The 20,677-nt window shown below is 37.2% G+C and overlaps 1 protein-coding gene across 3 annotated transcripts in view; it reads right to left on the reverse strand.

Annotated features, from left to right (window-relative positions):
• Positions 1–4,155: 4,155 nt before the first annotated feature.
• ANLN (anillin, actin binding protein) overlaps positions 4,156–20,677 on the reverse strand; it is a 54,897-nt gene continuing 38,375 nt past the window's right edge. For all 3 annotated transcript variants that reach the window (XM_033428277.2, XM_004269901.4, XM_033428276.2), the window contains 4 exons: positions 15,671–15,757; positions 12,247–12,354; positions 8,294–8,466; positions 4,156–5,504 (listed from right to left, as the gene is read on the reverse strand). In XM_033428277.2, coding sequence (XP_033284168.1) covers positions 5,381–5,504; positions 8,294–8,466; positions 12,247–12,354; positions 15,671–15,757 — 492 coding nt within the window. In that variant the 3' untranslated portion in view covers positions 4,156–5,380. The remainder of the gene's footprint in view (positions 5,505–8,293; positions 8,467–12,246; positions 12,355–15,670; positions 15,758–20,677) is intronic.

Consider the following 20,677-nt stretch of genomic DNA (forward strand, 5'->3'; position numbering starts at 1 on the left):
TCCCCATCAGAGCAGTAACAAATATCCTGCCTCAATATTTCCCCACCAAACTATTGTCCCATTGCGCCTTTCCCGTCTCAATCCAACAACCTGTAGTCTCTATTCAGTCTACCACTCACTCAAAGTTTCATTCCGATTTTAAACATTAAAGTGTTCATAAGTGCACGAACACAAGCAAAATGAAAATATTTTCATTGTAAACATATCAAATATTCTAGAAATAGAGTCAAAAGTCAAAGCATTTCTCCACCCAGTACTACTCCCAACCTTTCCATTACACTTTCCCATATAAAATTTGGTGTGGCTCCTTCCACACTTTCATCTAGGTATTTATACACAGGTCTGTTACGTATATAGTTTCATGTTGCACGGCATATCCCTCTTTCCCATGAGTTGTTCTGAAAAGTTATATATATACGGATCCCTTTTCTTCTTTAACATTGCATGGTGTGTTGTAGAAAGGGTGCGCCATGATTTCCTATTAATGGGCTTGAGATTACTTCCAATTTTCTTTCCTGTTGATGGACTTTCAGGTTATCTCTATTTTTCCCCTTAAAAACAGTATCATAATGATCAGCCTTCTATGTAACTTTGCTCACCTCAAAGTTCATCTGAGGAGAGTGGGGAAGAAGGAGTTAAAGTACCTGGCCTTTTGTTCTGAGGAAGGAAGGCAGGTGACACATAAACTCCTTGTAAATGTGCTGAAAACTTGACCTCCTGGCTAATAGACTAATGATATTTGCTAGGAGATCTCTTATCTATGGAATGCTCTTAGTAGGATATGGCTGGTGAAGAATTGTTTATGGTAAATAAAGTTAGAATTTATGGATTCGTGAGGCAAGGCTCCTGAGAAAGTCACACAAGCTGTATAACTATATAGGGTACAAAATGGTAACGTTGCCTTACCTCCAGGCTCCCTGCTGTGTGAGATGTCCCACAAACATCATGTGAGATCTTATCTATTACTTGTCCAAAGTAGGAATGAAAGACCCAGGAGGTATGCAGGATTTTGTAGACTTCCTTCTTAGCCAGTGCCTTGATCACTTGTGTTCTTGAAATTATGAGTAAAGCTCTATATGGATAAAATCTCTGATGCATGCAAGTCTGATGTGACAGTCTGATACTGTGTATTAGCTCAGAGATTACTGGAGGTTACCAAGTTACCATCCAAGAAGGCTGCAGCAGTTTCTATTCTCACCAAGAGTATGGGTTTCTCAGCAACACTGACTAGTTCCAACAATTCAAGGGCCAATAACCCACTGCCATTTAAATTCGTATTTTTGTTTATTAATATCATTTTTTCATTTGTTGGTTCTTCGGATCTGCGTGTGTGTGTGTGTGTGCATTTTCTACTAGTATTATTTGCCCCTCTTTCTTAGGTTAAATTTTCTTACTCTTAGTAATTTGAGAAACATCATACTATAACGATAAAGTATGTAGATTCTAGGTTCAAATGCTGATTTGCCACTTGCTAACAGGCATGTTGCCTTAGAAAAGTTACCTAAGTTCTAGTTTCCTCATTGAATGCCCATACCATAAGGTCATGTGAAGATTATGAGATACGCATGCAAAACACCAAGAATATAATCTGGTACATAGTAAATGCTTAAACGATGATAGCCAGCCAAAGGAGCTCTTTATATATTTTGTGTATTAATTCTTTGATTATTAAACGTGTTGTGAATATTTTCTCCTAGTCTGGGGCTTATGTTTTAACTTTGCTTAAACTTTGTTTAAATTTGTCAGGAAGGAAATTTTTTTTTTTTTTTTTTTTTTTTTTTTTTGCGGTACGCGGGCCTCTCACTGCCGTGGCCTCTCCCGTTGCGGAGCACAGGCTCCGGACGCGCAGGCTCAGCGGCCATGGCTCACGGGCCCAGCCGCTCCGTGGCATGTGGGATCTTCCCGGACCGGGGCACGAACCCGTGTCCCCTGCATCGGCAGGCGGACTCTCAACCACTGCACCACCAGGTAAGCCCAGGAAATTTTTTATGCAGTCAAATCTGTCATTCTTTTCCTCTGTGTAACCTGATTTTTCATCTGAACCATTTTATCGAATTGACCATTTCAAATTTCAGTTGTTTTCTTTAACCCACTTTTTGATTTTGTGGTCAAATCTTAAGAGCCTTTTTTGGTCTCGGCAGACAGCACTCTTGTATTTCTTTCATGGAAGATAATCATCAGCTACTCCTTTTTCACTTTTCCCCTAAAGATCATGTTCTTTTTGCTCTTGCTTCTCTTTCCACCATCATACTCCCTGGATGATCTTATCGACTCTAATGGTTTCAATAATCCCCCTAGGCACATAACACTGAAATTTTCAGAGCAGTATTTCCCACGGTTTATGAGGTATTTCTTTCTTTTTTTTTAAATTAATTTTTATTGGAGTATAGTTACTTTACAATGTTGCATTAGTTTCTGCTGTACAGCAAAGTGAATCAGCTATACGTATACATATATCCCCTCTTTTTTGGATTTCCTTCCCATTTAGGTCACCACAGAGCACTGAGTAGAGTTCCCCCTGATATACAGTAGATTCTCATTAGCTATCTATATTATACATAGTAGTGTATATATGTCAATCCCAATCTCCCAACTCATCCCACTGCCCCTTCCCCCCTTGGTATCCATACGTTTGTTCTCTACACCTGTGTCTCTATTTCTGCTTTGCAAATAAGTGCATCTGTATCATTTTTCTAGATTCCACATATAAGCAACATTATATGATATTTGTTTTTCTCTGACTTACTTCACTCTGTATGACAATCTCTAGGTCCATCCATGTCTCTGCAAATGGCATAATTTCATTCCTTTTGATGGCTAATATTCCATTGTATATATGTACCACATCTTCTTTATCCATTCCTGTTAATGGACATTTAGGTTGCTTCTGTGACCTGGCTATTGTAACTAGTGCTGCAATGAACATTGGGGCGCATGTGTCTTTTTGAATTACGGTTTTCTCAGGGTATATGCCCAGTAGTGGGATTGCTGGGTCATATGGTAGTTCTAGTTTTACTTTTTAAGGAACCTCCATACTGTTCTCCATAGTGGCTGTATCAATTTACATTCCCACCAACAGTGCAAGAGGGCTCCCTTTTATGAGGTATTTCTAACGTATGTTCCACAATCACCTTAAATTTCTTCTAAAACTGAACTTTATATACCCTCTATACATATACTAAGATATAATGTTTGCTAAGGAATACTGTTATGCCTTTTTCTTTCACTTACAACAACGAGTATGTGTGAAATATATTTAATGAACAAAAGAATAGAAATATGTTGCTGTAATATGCACAGAATCTCTCTAGCAGGACACAGCAAAATTGGCAAAAGTGGCTGTGACAAGAGGAAAAGACATACTTTTCACCTTAACTTCTTTGTGTCTTTTGAATTTTGTATAATGACATATAATGCCTATTCAAAAATAAACACAAGGGCTTCCCTGGTGATGCAGTGGTTAAGAATCCGCCTGCCAATTCAGGGCACACGGGTTCGAGCCCTGGTCCAGGAAGATCCCACAAGCCGCGGGGCAACTAAGCCCGTGCGCCACAACTACTGAGCCTGCGCTCTAGAGCCCGTGAGCTACAACTACTGAAGCCCACGTGCCACAACTACTGAAGCCCATGCGCCTAGAGCCCGTGCTCCGCAACAAGAGAAGCCACCACAACGAGAAGCCCATGCACCGCAACAAAGAGTAGCCCCCACTCACCGCAACTAGAGAAAACCTACGCACAGCAACGCAGCCACAAATAAATTTATTTATTAAAAAAGAAATTAAAAAAATAAAAACAAATCTACAAATAAAAGGGGCCCCGTCATCAATCCTACCAAACCTATACCCTGTTTTGGCTGGTGATGTTACTTATCTACTCAGTCTCTGCTAAGCACTTGGGAATCATCCTCCATCTCCTCGAATGTGTGTCCGAGTACCATATTCTATTGAAATGCCTCAGAAATGGACCCTTCATCCACCTCCTGATTCAACAGTGACTCTAAGAACACACAATGGGCTGAGCACTGGGCTAGAGGTAAAAAGATGAATGAAATACCCTCACCAAGTCAGTACAATCCCCTCAAGAAGCCTGCAGCCTACAATGCAGGACAGCTGCACAGCACATTTTAATAATATTTATTAAATAGCTGACTCCTTAAGCCATTTGCAAGTATTTATTTAGGTAGGAGATCATAAAATATATTTTTATAATACATGTAAGAAAAAACATTTAAATGAATAAAAAATAAAATGACAGGAGGTGACAGAATTTAGTGTTTATAAATGAGGCCATCAATAACTTTAACAATTCAAAGAAAGTGATAGTGTATTTAAAGTTGAGACCATGCTTTACATTTACAATATTTTATAATTTAAAAAAAGGCATTAGGCTTTTAAAGGTAATACATGACTTAACAGTTTCTCAAGTGATTTTCATATGGGTGTCTAGACACTGTCATACACTGATGTGAAAAAGAAAAAAGACAAGAACTTAGGCAAGCAAAGTATTAGTCATAGTAGCTTGGTAACGTTTACTTTTCTTATATAAAGATTCATCAATTTACATTTGTTCTTGTTACAGGAACAGAAAGAACTAATTTGACAAGTATATCTGAGGAGTCTGTAAGCTATAGAGCAAAAATAGTTATTTTTAAAATCCTGTATTCCATGAAAATGTGCACCACACAGCATTTATAGTAACTGAGTAAATGTAAACCATGTGATTATTAAGTCTTCTAAATAAAACATTTAACCCCCAAATCTCACACAATAATATCCCCTATGCCCACATCTCTTATTTGAAGGCAGCCTTAAGCTTCAGACTAATAAACATTTGCTATTTTGAAAAAGTTCTTACCTCCATTACTAAAAATGTTTCTGCAAGGTGCCTTAGATTTTTTTTTCAGTACTCTAGTAACAAGATATATCATGATCAATAAATGATCACAACCTTTAGAAAAAAGTACTGAGGCTAGAGAAAGAATGATCAAGTGTGAGGTTTCTGTCTCCAACCCTGGAAGACCTTTCTACTTTGAGACCCACAGCTCCAGGAAGACAACTCAAAATTCCTTACTTAAAAAAAAATATTTTAACATGAATAATTGAATAATTAGATTTCTAGGAAAATGGGGCTTTTAAATTAAAATTTGGCAAAATCAACTATAATACATTTTTTCTTCCAATCATTTATGAATAACAGAAGATAAATCGGGTGAAGTTTTGCATACAAAAGATATAAATACTGCATAATATGTAGTGAATGAATATTGGCACATACCCTTTTGTATTTAAAGCATAAAATGCAACCAGCAAAACTGATGCTCTTAAGAAACATTTATGACCTAAGTCAGAAAACCTCTATATGACTTGGAAATGTCCCACAGTTTAAGGCTTTCCAATAGGTTTATAGCAAGCATCAGGTTGCCAGAGGCGAATATCAACAAGAACTTGATTGAGTTTTTGCATCCAGAGATCCCGCTCTTCCTTGGTATCTGCAGACAGCCAGTTCCTAGATGAACAAACAAAAAGATCAGGATCCTTTCCCCCATTCCATATCTCCAAGTACTCTTGCTGGGGTGGGATGGGGGGGCGGAGCCTAAATAGTAAAAGGAGTAAATCTTTACCACTTTTTAATGCAGCGGTCCCCAATCTTTTTGGCACCAGGGACCGGTTTCATGGAAGACAATTTTTCCACGGCCGGCAGGGGGGTGGTTCAGGCAGTAACGCGAGCAATGGGGAGCGGCAGAGGGAGCTTCGCTCGGTCACCCGCCGCTCACCTCGTGCTGTGCGGTCTGGTTCCTAACAGGCCGCAGACCGGGGCTTGGGGACCCCTGTTTTAATGGATGCTAAATCAAGAGACCCATAGTAAAGTGCTTCTCCAATTACAACAAAAGAGAATCATCTTGCAGGTTGGTTAGCTGAACCATAACTCACACTGATTACGTTTGGGAAATGATGGAGTTTCACACCAAAGGCAGTAACTAATCGTGTACAGTTGGTCTGACTGGTCAATTTGGTGGTGCAGGACAGCCACTGAGCATGGGTCACTTCCTAGAAGAGCAAGCGCACCACTGGCCTGAATATGGGAGCCCCCCCAGATCCCTCAGACTCAGGGTCCCCAAGAGCTGGAATCACAGACTCATGAACCTTCACCTGGCCTTATAGATACTATTTTGTACTGTCTCCCATTATTCTTGTCCCACTGTATTAGTAGAGCACAGTATTTACAGTAAATGATCTGAAGATCCTAAGACTTTGTCTATCCTAATCTCTTTGTTCATATCAGGAATCTCTTCTTTGTATCCATATTTAGCTGCAAGTTGAATATCCAGTTGATGTGGCAGGCGAGGGTGGGGGGAAAGGGGAATTCCCTAATTCACAAGCCAGACCATTCTTCTAGAGGACAGCCGGGTGTTAGAAGTATGTTGTATTGTACTCATTCTCCATCTTTATAATTTCTCCCCATTGGTACTAGAAATGGTATAAGTGTGAATAAGCAGTGAGTTGATCCTCTATTAGTCAATGGAGAGAACACAATACTTACAGTAATGATAGTGACCATTCGTTGAGCTCATTCCATGTGCGTGACACCATGCTAAGTGTGTCTACTCATTAACCTCTACTGTCATTCTGTGGAGTTTATTCTTCTCCTCTGACACAGGAGATTTCAGAGGGCTAGCAAAGTTAAGTAACTTGCCATGGTCACATTTGGTGAGTCACTGAGTCAGGATTTAAACATAGATCTGTTGACTTCAAAGTTCAACTGTACAATACTGCCTCCCCATGTGATGAAACATTTCTAGTTCAAATGTATAATCTATATTTCAAAGTAGGCAATATTTATCAGATGATAAATATTTTGTATTGAAGGAGGGAAAGATAGCAAGGTTGGTTAGTAGAAATAAAAACGATATACATTAAATTTAGATACAAGGCATAGGTCAAAAAGGCCCTGGGGAGAAACAGATAAATAATACAAAGGAGAATGCAGAACTGTAAAATGTATATACTCTGCAAAATATATGATCAAAAAGTGAAATAAGTTTTAAGAAGCCACCAAGCAAAGCTAAAAACTCAGCCAAGACTGAGCTGAGCATGGGCCTCTCTCAAATGCTTGGATAAAGTGTCCACTCAAATTACAATAATGTTATAATAAGAAAAACTGCATGCAAGTGAACTACAGAGTAATTAGAGCAATATGTGATATAACTACTTCTACCGCAGGAGAAGGTCGAGGTCTGGGAGGGTTTATGTAACAAGTAAAAGATAAGATTATATGAAAAATGTGAGTACTGTTTAAAAAGGGCCACTGTGGTCAGGAAGTACTTGGGGACTGAATTTTGGTTGGTTCCCTCACTGACTGTGGCCACGAACAGGGTAGCTACTAAAGAAAGTGACTATAAATCCAATTTGCCTCTCCTGTCCTGTCTGATGTCACTGCTGCACAGAAGGCGCCCGAAGGAAAGGAGTGGATGAGCTCAACTAAATTAATCTGAAAGTAATCTAGACATCAAGAATTTCCAAAGGACGCGTCCCCTCTTTCTCTGTTTTAAAACCAACTGGCGGTATCCGGGCAACTTTGTTCTCTTTTAATAGAGTGTCTCTTGGCTGACCTTTCTGATATTTCCACATCGGAAACTCATGGAGCCAGTTCTACCCATCTCCCTGTCTGCAATATCCAGCAACAGTCTGATTAACAGAGATTCTGTCAAATTCTAACTTTTGTCCCTAATCATAATTTTGTACATTGAAGTTGGTCTGCAAGCTTCTCTTGGGCATCCAAGCAAAAGAACCTTAGACTCTTAGCAATAAGCTTTTGCATCTTATACTTAAGATTAGGGTTAACGAAAAGTGACAGTCCCAGTAGTTTATTCTGTTAATCTCCAACCAGAAATTTCCAGAGTAAATTGTTTTGTAAGTCAGCAGGTTAATCGAGGGTATTTGGGGAATAGACAGGAAGGGATGTGTCAAATCGCTTTAAAAAATACTTGACTTCTCAATTACACATGAAATCTTCAAACTCAGCCCAAAGAATATTAGGTAACTGTCCTGAAAATGGCTATACTGTGAGTATACTAGAAAACATGATAAGCTAAGATATAACTTGAATGCTGTATTTTCCTTAACTGTATTGATTTAATTATTAACTTACTCTCTTACTGATGTGTGTGTGTTTTGTTTCCTCATTAAGACTGTACCCTCTTCAAAGACAAGGATCATCTCTGATATTTCTTACAGTGGTAAGAACATAGCGGGCAATCACTTAGTTGATAGAAATATTTATAGCCCAATACGTACTTGGTGACACAGAGTGTGTCCCTGCATTGGCTGACCAGAGTCTCTCGGTCATCTTCTCTTTGTGGTCGGACAGTAATTAATTCAAAAGTGTTGCGTCTTGCACAAAATTCTCTGTTGGCTGGTTCTATCTGCCGACTGGTACAATTGGCCAAATTTAATCTTCCTATGGGATTCTTTAAAAACAAATTTTTAAAAAACATGATTAGTAGAAAATAAACAAGACCATTTAAGTCAATAAGCATTAAACAGTATTCCAGCTGATACAAATTTAAAATTAAAAAAGCATTCATTTAAAAGTTAAAGTTTAGTGCTCGCTTCGGCAGCACATATACTAAAAGTTAAAGTTTAATTACACTGAGTTTAGAGAAACATATTTAACATTTATTATTGTTTTTTGCTGGTCATAAAAATAGAAACCAAAGATGTCTACTGGAGCTCTTAGTCAACTTAAAAAACAAACTTTTTGTTATGGAAAACTTCAAAGAGACACAAAATAAAAAGAACAGCATAATGAACTTCCATGTACCCATTAATCAGCTCTAACAATTAGAAACACACATTCAACCACCTTTTGTCTATAGCCCACTTAATTCCTCCCTTTCTATAAACAGAAACCTAGACATCAGAATTCATTTGTAAATATTTTTTATGTATCTCTAAAAGACCAGGCTAAACTATTGCTTTGGATTGTTGGAAGCCATGTTATTCCTATGGTATGACAGTCAAAGATAAAAATTCATAAGACTAAATGGTCCTGAAAAATTAGAAAAGGGACAAGTATGGGCACAAATGATTTTTAAAAAGCCAGTAAAAGTGTTAACTCTATTAATAATTTTAAGAAGAAATTAGAATGAAATATACCATTTTTAAACATTAGATTGGCCAAGTCTGGAAAGAATGGTAATAACCTATGTTGGTTGGTTGGGGTGGTGATAGAAACTCTCATACACTGCTGGTGAAAGCATAAATGGTCTACTACTGGTAGACAATTTGATAAGAGCAATCAAAAAACATTCAAAATGGGCATACCCTGATCCTACAACTTCACCTAAAAGAAATTTATACTAAGCAAATACATAGGTGCACAAAGATGTTTATATGGGTACAGTCCCTATTTTTTCATAATAGTGAAAAGATTGAAACAAATTAAATGACAGTAATTGGGGACTATTTAAACAAATAATAATATTATGTCTCCAGCAAGTATGGCAGACTAAATAGTCTAAAAGTCCTCCCATAATTCCCCAAATGCCAAATAACTGAACTCACAAGAAGGTGAAAATAACCTTCAAAGGCCAAAATCAATGAGGAAGAGAGAGCGCAGAATGGTAAGCTAGCCTGAAATCTGGCTTCCTTGGGGTACTGGCCAATGAATGTTAGGAACTGGCAACCTTGACTCACACAGGTTAAATGATATAATATGAAGTGTGATATTTGCTTTAAAATACCTCAGCAAACCAACAAGAACAAAAAAGTGTGTGTGCTGTGGAGAGAGAAATGAAACATGAAAGTTAATAACTGTTGAAGCTAGGAGTTCAATATACTATTTCTGTTTTGTGAACACTTGAACATTTTCAATTATAAAAAGTTAAATATACAGGTACACATATTTCCGTGTGTGTGTGTGTGTGTGTGTGTGTGTGTGTGTGTGTGTGTGTAAAATGAAGGACCAAGAATAAATAATACATTATTGAATAAAAACACAAGTTAGGAGACTTACCTTACCAGACATTAAGATTTATTTTAAAGCTATGGTAATTGAGACTGAGAGATACATACCAAAGGAAACAGAATAGAAAGCCTAAATATAGACCTACATATATAATGATATCTTGATACATGTCAGAAACAGCATGTGGATCAGTGTGGAAAGAATGAACCATCCAATGGGGCTGGCACAGTTGGGTTTCCAGATTGGGGGAAAAAAATCAATTCCAGGTAAATTAAATATGAAATATAAATCTTTATAACTTTCAGAAGTTATAAGGAGGTATAGGAGAATATCTTTATAACTATATAGATGATTTTCTTAACTAAGACTCAAAAAAAGCAATAAACTGACAGATTTATCGTAGCATTAAAAATTTCTGTTTAAGAAAAGATATTATAAAGATAAATTAAAACATATGCCAAGCAAAAGACTACGGAAATAAATGGCCAAAACACATAAGAAAAGATGCTTACTCTTAATGTTCAATCAAGGAAAACCAAAATAAAAACACAGTGAAATAATCTTTCACACCTATCACACTAACAAGAGTTTAAAAGGCTGACATATCAAGTGTTGGTGGGATGTGGAATACTGAGAACTCTCATATACTCCTGGTGGGAACGGAACATTGTACAACCAATTTCAAGAATAACTGGACAAAATCTAGCTAAATTGAAGATGTGCGAAACCCTACAAACCAGCAATTCTGCTACTAGATACAAACTCAAGAAAGAGCTCTGATCCATGTAGCTAAGTTATAGCAGAGCTGTTTATAATAGCAACAATTTAGAACTAAACTAAGTGCCCATAAATAGGAGAAGTGGATAAATTAATTGTGATACATTCTTACAATGGAATACTTTAGTACAGAGAAAGATGGCTAGAGCTCTACAAACTAGAGCTACACACACCAGCCTAGACCAATGTCACAAATCATGTTGACTTAAAACATGCAAGTTGCAGAACAGTATATACAGTATGATCTATTTGTATAATGCTTCAAAATATGCAATTGCAATCATATACAGCCTATATATAATATATAATAAAAATTTAAAGAAATACATAGGAACAAAATAATTTCAGGATGGGGTTATCTCTGAGGGAGAGAAAATTACACGAGGAGCTTTAACTGGACTGATAACACAGAGATTGATGGAAATTACTTGTTTTTTTTTTTTTTTGTCTGTTTGAAGGTTCTAAATATTTCACAATAAACTTTAAAATAAAATTTTATATAGCTACAATGTAATACATATAGCTATCTAATGCAATATCACAGATGTATTTTCTTTTCTTTTTTTTTTTTTTAGCGGTACGCGGGCCTCTCACTGTTGTGGCCTCTCCCATTGCGGAGCACAGGCTCCAGACGCGCAGGCTCAGCGGCCATGGCTCACAGGCCCAGCCGCTCCGCGGCATATGGGATCTTCCCGGACTGGGGCACGAACCCGTGTCCCCTGCATCGGCAGGCGGACTCTCAACCACTGCGCCACCAGGGAAGCCCACAGATGTATTTTTATTGATGTGGAAAGATATCAGGATATTATCAAGTAAAAATTAAGTTATAAAAAACATGATACTTTCTGTTTAAAAAAGATTCATAAATGGATATATAACTATTATTACATATACATTTTAAAAATTTAGAAGGATACACAGCAAAATGTGAATAGTAGTTACCTCTGTTATAAATAATTTTACTTTATATTTCTGCTTATTTCTATTTTCCAGTTTTTGGATAATAAATTACCACACTTGGGCAGTAACATTAAATTCTTTAAAAACAAGATGTAATGTATCCATAAAATTCTATTATCAAATTTTAGAAACAAAACCAAAACCACTATATTCCTATGGTGGTTTTTCCTTTCTGTTTTATCTCAGAGTTAGGTAAATCAACTGTTAATAAAATACAAAAGTGAATTGAAAATATTTCTGACTAAAAGTATCAATTAAAAAATATTATGAAACATTCCATAAAAAAAGAAAAATATATTCCTTAAGGTATTTCAAGAGTGGTCAAATCACAGGGAATGGATAAGATATAAAATTTTTACACAAATACACACACATGCACACACACACACTCACTAGTCTTTCAACAAGAACATTTTTAATGGCTTAGTAAATATTTTTAACAGGGCATTTGGGTGGTTGATGGGGGCCACGGGGAACACTTGCATGAAATATTCCCTGAAAGTCAGTTAGGGCTTTCACCACTGACCATCAATATTAATATTACCTTTCGTTTCTCATCATCTGGATAAGTCCAATAAGAGATACAGTTTCCAGAAAGAACACACCATCTTCGATGCCATGCACCAAAACCACTAACATCTTCAAATATGGTCTGGAAAAGTCAATGAAATACTGACTTTAGAAACTTGAGGATCAATTAAATGTTTTCTATACATTAAACCTCAGTATGTTGACATATTTCATACTTCAAAATCTACTTGCATGATTTTTTTTCTTTTCTCTCTTTTATAAAGTACTTAAGTTTATTTTTATTCTACTCTGTATCAAGGCCAGGAATCTTGTTATTTCAATCTCAAGCACAAAGTTAGTACAAATGACTCACCAGCTCCCTTTTGTGTTTACGTTCACCTTTTACATCATAAAGGTAATAGAAAAGGAAAAATTTGATGGATAAAAATAATACAAGTTATCATTACCCCTACTATAATCAGGGAAAAATAACAAGAGGATAGCTTTTTCATTTTTATAGCTGGGGAAACTGAAGGCCAAGGAAAGTAGATGACAATACACGGTCACAAAGCAGAACTGGAACCTTCTAGCTAAACCAGAATGTACTTTTCTTGCTGCTCATCAGTCTTGGCAGAGTTAGACTAGTACCATTTTAGAATCACTTAGCAAGTTTCTCTGGTTGGTCGTCTCCTTCCTTCCAGCTGTCCCTGGCACATCAGGAAGGAAAACTGAACCAAGCAACTGAACCACTTCAATTACTACCTCTATTTTTTATAGAGGTTAGAAGTAATTAAAAGGCATTGCTTAGACAGGGGACAGAAGTTATTTGGGGGAGTCCTGAGTAATTGTTTTTTACCATATTTCTGTAAGTGTGGATGTGATAAGAATGGCCTATAGGATTCAAGATAGAGTAAACCTGAAAAGATCTAACTCTAAAGTAGTTAAGAGCCCTGCTCAAACATTAAGTAGGTCAGACATTTTAGGCAAATGAATGTCATAAGAGTATATCAGGGGCGAAAGGTATCTAGAGTAAAATATGGAAATATTTACATTAAAGGAAAAGGTCAGTAAGTAAACACTGCTTTCAAGTCCGAAATTTATAAAGACACTTTCCCAAGAATATCTAGTGCCACCTGCTGGATTTACATGTGAAAAAAGCTACGAAGTATGATTTCCAGTCACCTTGGCTGCTTGGACTTTCTGTACAATCTAGCTCTTCTTTCTGTGCCCTTTGTCAGCAACTGCAAATTGACTTGTGGTATCTTTTGTATAGCTCAAATTCTTGCTTCACAAAGAAAATCAAAGCTATTAGATTTTCTCTACTTCTGGTACCACACCCACAATCTTCTGTGTATTCTACACACATACTTTACTCCTCTGATAATGGAAAAAGTATAATTCTGTACAAGATCATGAACCGTGGCTTGGGTCTTATTTGTTCTCACTCTCGTGACCTTGTTCCATGTGTTATTCCTTAAAGTGCAGGTTCCCCATTGCCTCTATCTTTGCCCTCTTTGGCCCTATTAGAAGCTACCCATTTGAATTGAAAGATGCTCAAATCTCTCCAATCTTAATAAAATGTCAACAAAATCCTTCTTTCACCCTACATACCTCTGCAGGTATCACACTCTCTTTACCCCTCTGCAGCCAAACCTTGTTTCAGAGTTGTTGCACTCCCATTCTTCACCCTCCACTCCCTTTATAACCATTTGCAATCTAGCTCCTGCTCTCAACAAGCCTAGAATGACCACTTCATTAATAAGTCCAACAGTGTCTAATAGATCCTTATCTAATTTGACCACTCCCTCTTGCAGACTCTCTTCCCCTGGCAACCATGATACTAAGTTCTCCATTGCCCTCCCTGTAGTCTCCCTTGAGAGCTTCTCTTCCTAGGTCTGTGGCTTAAATGTTAGTGTTCTCCTGGCTATTCAATGCCACCTGAGCTTCCATTACTATCTCTCTGCTGCAGATTTCCAAACCTTCACCTCATCTAAAATGTCCATCATCTTGAGCTCCAAACTCAAACTCTGAAACGTGTCTGTATGCATCTAAAATTCAAGCTATTTAAAACTTAACTCATTAAAACTTCCTACCTTGGGTGGGGACTGACTGACAAGGGGCATGAGGCAACTTTCTGGGGTAATATTGTCTATCTTAATAGAAATTTGGATTACATAGATGTATGCCTGTGTCAGAACTCAGGGGATGTACACTGAAGGTTCACGGGAACATACTAATGTCCACAATATACTTTGAAATTCTTCCCCCCAAAATATGATATTTTCAGGACTGGCTAGAAGGATAGCTAGGTAGTAGATACATGATACAGCAAGGACAGTAAAAAATGTTAAAGGCAAAATCTAGATGCTGGCTATACGGGCGTTCATTGTAAAATTCTATCAACATTGCTATATGCTTGCAATTTACCACAATAAAATTTGGGGGAAAAATGGTTTCCACCCCCAACATGGACACTTGCTCCCCCCCCAGGGCCCCTTATCTCAGTATAATCACTGCCACCCAACAAGCTGTGCAAGGCAGGGATCTGGGTGACATCCTTACTTCTGCTTCTCCACCCCTACAGCCAAACCACTAGGGTCTGCACTTCTTCCTCCTTCATCTATCCATGGTGGGTCCTTCTCTCCACCCTGACTGCCAGTCCCCATCCCCTCTCTCATGCAGTAACTCAGTTTCTTCACTAATCTTCTTCAGTTCTGCCACTCCCCAGTCCACTTCCACACATTAGTCAGAACGACTTTCCTAAACCCCCAAATTTGATGTTAATCCTCTGCTTAAAATCCTCCAAGAGTACCCAACCGACTTCAGGATAAAGTCGGAAGTCTTTAAAAGGCCCTCTAACACTTGGCTCCATTTCCCCTAACCCCACCTTCCTCCCCAATCACTCCTCTCACTACCCCTTCTCCACACACACACTCAGAATCTAAGCTCTAGCTACCCTGAAATACCTGCCACTATCTAAATGTGTCATCTTTTTCTCTGGTGGGGGTGAGAGAGGGAAGGGCCCTCCAGGCCATAGTAATGCTTTTCCCTTCATCTGGAGCACATCTCCCTCTTCTCTCCCTCTGGCTAACTTGTTCAGCTAGCAGTTTACAAGTTATTTCCAATACCTTTCTTTAAGCCTTCCCACTCATACCTAAGACCTGGTGTCCCACCAATTTACACCCATGCACTCTATGCTTTCTCCCATTATAGTACTGTATTGTACTTAACTGTTCACTTGTATTTCTTCCTATTACACTAAAAGTTCCTGAGTGCAAGGATTATTTTCTGTGGCCTATTATATTCTAACACCACCACAGTGATTAGCATATAGTGGACATGCAACAAATCTGAACCAATTTATCACTTAGTCACACAGACTTTCATTCCTATTGGAAACCAAGCCTATGCTTCACAAAATGCAAAAAAGAAAATATAGATCCAGTGATGTTACTTACTAGAAAACCTCTTTCTTCAACACTTGAATTCACTTGACACTTTATTTTTAAGTAAATATGACCTTCCAAAGGAGATAGAAAGGGTACCTGTGGAGAAAGAGAGTAAATTATTTGTAAAACAGTTTTTCTTGATAAAACATGTATAAATCATGAATAGAGAATATTATATCTTGAAAACACAGTATTTTCTAAAGCTGGAATATAAAATAAGTGGCCCAAAAGCCACTGGTTCCTTAGCAACAAATGCTTTTGAAGAACAAATTCATTCAATGTAGAGCCTGCTTAAGGCAGAACCCTAAGTCCCAAGTAATGTGATAAAGAAAACACGGATTTAAGAAGAGAATACATGTGTTTATCCATTCCCTATCAACAGAATATACTTGATAGAAGGTGGGATAAACCAACTGGCATATTAATACAATATAATATTATTCAGCAATAAAGAATAGTGAACCGCAGAATGGAAACGTTGATCCTCAAATTCATATGGAATTGCAAGAGGCCCCAAATAACCATAACAATCTTGAAAAAGAAAAACAAAGTTGAAAGAATCATACTTCCCAATTTCAAACCAATCCAAAGCTACAGTAATCAGAACAGTATGGTACTGGCATAAGGATAGATATATAGACCACAGGAATAGAATTGAGAGTCCAGAAATAAACCCATACATATATGCCAGATTGATTTTCAACAAGGGTACCAAAACCATTCAATGAGGAAAGAGCAATATTTTCAACAAATGGTGCTGGGGAAACTGGATAGCCACATGCAAAAGAGTAAAGTTGGATTCCTTCCTCATACCACATACAAAAATTAACTCAAAATGGATCAATGACCTAAATGTGAGAGCTAAAACCATACAACTCTTAGAAGAAAAACAGAGGAGTAAATCTTCAATGATCATGAATTTGGCAATGCCTTCTCAAATATAATACCAAACCATGAGCAACAAAAGAAAAAACAGATAAATTAAACTTCATCAAAATGAAAAACTTTTCAGTATGGAGGTTCCTCAAAAAATTAAAAATAGAATTACCATATAATCAATCAACCCCACTTCTGGGAATTTATCCAAAAGAATCAAAATCAGGCTCTTAAAGGGATATTTGCACTCCCATGTTCATTGTAGCATTCTTCATAACAGCCAAGAGGTGGAAACAATCTAAATGCCCATCAGCAGCTGAACAGACAAAGAAAATGTGGTATAGCCTCCTTTCTCCCCACTTCTGTATATGAAACTGCTCTAGGCCATCCAGATCCTGTTCTTCTCAGAGCCCAAAGTTTGCCTTTTAGGCCTTGAGACTCTCAGTGTATATTTTCTTATGTGTCCTAACCCACAGCCCCACACCTCACAGCAGATCCTTGAGGTCAATTATCGTGTCCTTCTCATGTTTGTTTCCATATCCTATTGCCAAATCATATCCAGACATTCAATAAATGTTTGCTTAAAGAACATTGTTTGTTTTGTCAAATAGTACCCAAATACTCCTATTGAAAAAAAAGAAGGCAGCCGGGGGACGTGGGGGGATGTAGTACATACAAACAATAGAGTATTATTCAGCCATAAAAAAGGAGGAAATCCTGTCAGGTGTTACAGCACGGATGAACCTTGAGGACGTTATGCTAACTGAAATAAGTCAGTCACAAAAGGACAAATACTACATGATTCCATTTGTATGAGGTATCAAGAGTAGCCAACTCAACAGAAGCAGAAAGTAGAGTGGTGGATGCCAGGGACTGGTAGGAGTGGGGGAAAAGGGAGTTGCTATTCAATGGGTATAGAATTTCATTCATCCAAGATGAAAAAATTCTAGAGATCTGCTGCACAACATTGTGCTTATAGTTAATAATATTGTACACTTAAAAATTTGTTGAGGGTAGATCTCATGTTACGTATTATTTATTACAATAAAGAATTTTAAACTTCTGTGTATCAAAGCATAAGAAAGTGAAAAGACAATGTACAAAACAGGAGAAAATATTTGCAAATCATGTATCTAATAATGGTTTAGTATCTAGAATACATTAAGAACTCTTATAACTCAAAAATAAAAAGACAACTCAATTAAAACATTCCAAACAATCCAACTTAAAAATTGGCAATAGACATTTCTTCAAAGACGATATACTAATAGCCAACAAACACATGAAAAGATGTTCAACATCAATAGTCGTTAGGTAATAATTGTTAGCTTGATGACGATGGTGACAATAATGATGAAGGTGAGGATAAGGATGAAGATTTTAACGGAAATCTCAAGTTGCCATTGTGTCCAGAACCATTTACTGAGGAATGAGTAAAAAGGAATCTGATTCTTTTATTGGAAGCACATTGCTTTGAACCAAAATAAACATAAGCTAAATTACAAAACCAACAATAAGTTATTAAAAACAGATTTTTTCATTGCTTGTTTTAAAGTTGAATCATTCTGTATCTATAAAGCTTTCCTTATTCCTTAGATACAAGTATGTTTCCAACATTGATAATCCCAAAACTCATGCTATAGCTTAAACCATGCTATGACTAAATTGTGTCCCCTCCCCATCCCTAACCAAATTCACATTTTGAAGTTCTAACTCCCCATACCACAAAATGTGACTGTATTTGGAGATAGGGTCTTTAAAGAAGTAATTAAGGTTAATTTAGTTCATTAGGATGGGCCCTAATCCAATGTAACTTGTGTCCTCATAGAAAGAGAAGATTTGGACACACATACAGAGAAAGACCATGTGAAGACACATAATACAGCTATCTACAAGCTAAAGAGAGAGGGTTTAGAAAAAAATCAACCCTCCCAGTGCCCTGATCTTAGACTTCTAGCCTCCAGAACTGTGAAAAAATAAACTTCTGTTGTATAAGCCAAAAAAAAAACCCCCTCCAAACCCAAAAATTAGTCATTAGGGAAATGCAAATCAAAACCACAGTGAGGTGCCACTTCATACCCATTATGATGGCTATAATCAAAAATACGGAAAATAACAAGCTTTAGCAAGGATGTGGGGACACTGGAACCGACATTACTGATAGGAATGTCAAACGGTTCAGGAACTATGAGAAACAGTTTGGTGGCTCCTCAAAAAGTTAAACAGAATTAACATATAACCATACAATTCCTCTCCTAGATATATACCCCCAAAAACTGAAAACAGGTATTCAAACAGGTATATGTACGTCCAAGTTTACAGCAGCGTTATTCACAATAGCCAAAAAAGAAACAGACCAAATGTCCATCAACAGATGAGTGGACAAAGTGTAGTGTATAACATAATGCAATAATACTCAGCCACAGAAAGTAATGAAGTACTGATACATGCCATATCATCTACATATACATCCACACATACATATACACACATATAAATTTACCGCCAAAGAACAAAAGTTATCTGAGCAATAATTACCTAGTAGGTTACACATAGAGAAAAATAAAGTTGCTCTATAATGTATATAATATAGAGCTAATCAACAATAATTTTCATCAAATGTTTGTACCATTTTACTTCCAGGCAGATTTCTAAAACTAAGGACCCCATATCAAACACAAGTCTGCATTACAGAGAGGGTAGAAAGCCACTAACATAGACCTAGTAGTGAAAGCCTATGTTGAAATCTATCTGACAAAGACATTTAAGTTCAATATGAAGATGGTCTGGAATGCCCTAAATCCACACCAGATGCAATTACTGTCATGATGTAATGACTCTTCACTCCCAACCATGGCTGATTTGCTAGCTACAGAGACACACACAAAAGTATATCTAAATTCTGTCCATTAAATCTACTACAGCGTGTTTGGTTAGGGCGATACACAGAAAGGAGTTCGACTTCCATTACATGCTCAGAGCTCCACTTCCACTTAGGATGTGAAAGGTCACAAAAGACCACCATTTCTACTGCAACAGCAAGAAAACAATGGATAAGCTAAGAATATCTTATTTTCCTTAAAGCTATCTAAGAGTTGTGCAAGCAAAAAAAATTTAATGGACCAAATTCCAGTAAGCAATGTACCCTTCCTGGGTGAGCCAAATCAGGGGTGACCACTTTATTCCCTGGGAGCAAGAACTGACAGAGAAGCATGCTGGCAATGAATTTTGCAGGGAAAAGAAAAAACCAGTGAAGTCTTTAACAGCTAAATGAAGACTGTCTACCTAGATGAGCATCTCAAAAGAGCCAAGGGTCAGAGCTAGCCCACCCTACCTGCCAATCTCCCCCACTCCCCAGAATTTTGCTGAGTAAATGCTAATGCCACAAGCCAGAGGCAGATCTGGAAAGCAAAAAGAAATCTTGTAGACTTTCAGAATTTAGATCTCAAAGTTCTACTGAAAGGAGGCACCTAACTTCACTCTCAAGGCATTTGAAACAAGAGTTGAACCCAACTAACTAAAGCACTATCTCAGCTCAACTTCTGATTATACTGAGAGACAAGAGGGTGTTATTACCACCTACTTCAGTCTCTACTGTTCTTTTATAACATAACATAACATAACATAACATAACATAACATAACATAACATAACATAACAACATAACATCACATCACATCACATCTAGCCTACGGTTTAAAAGTTTTACAAGACATGAAAAAGCAGGAAAAGGTGGCCTTTAATCAAAAGAAAACAAAACAAACCCTGTCAATAGCAGATCCACAGATGATCTAGATGTTAGAATTACAAGACAGAGACATTTATAATTTGTTAAAGAATTTAGAGGAAAACATGGACAAAAATGGGTGAGAAGAGGGAGAATTTCGACAGAGAAATAGAAGCTCTAAAAAAGATCCAAATAGAAATTTTACAACAACAAAAAAAGTTGAAATTGATTCATTGGATGGGCTTTACAGGAAACTGGAGTACATTAGAAAAAAAGATAGATGAACTCAAAGACTGGTAAATAGAAATGATCCAAAATGAAACACAAAGGAAAATTAAAAACAAAAAGAGTGCCATAGACCTGTAGGAACATAGTCAAGAGTCCAACATACATTTAACTGGAGTCCTAGAAAG

Source organism: Orcinus orca, chromosome 9 (assembly GCF_937001465.1).
Source record: "Orcinus orca chromosome 9, mOrcOrc1.1, whole genome shotgun sequence".
NCBI classification, from domain to species: Eukaryota; Metazoa; Chordata; class Mammalia; order Artiodactyla; family Delphinidae; genus Orcinus; species Orcinus orca.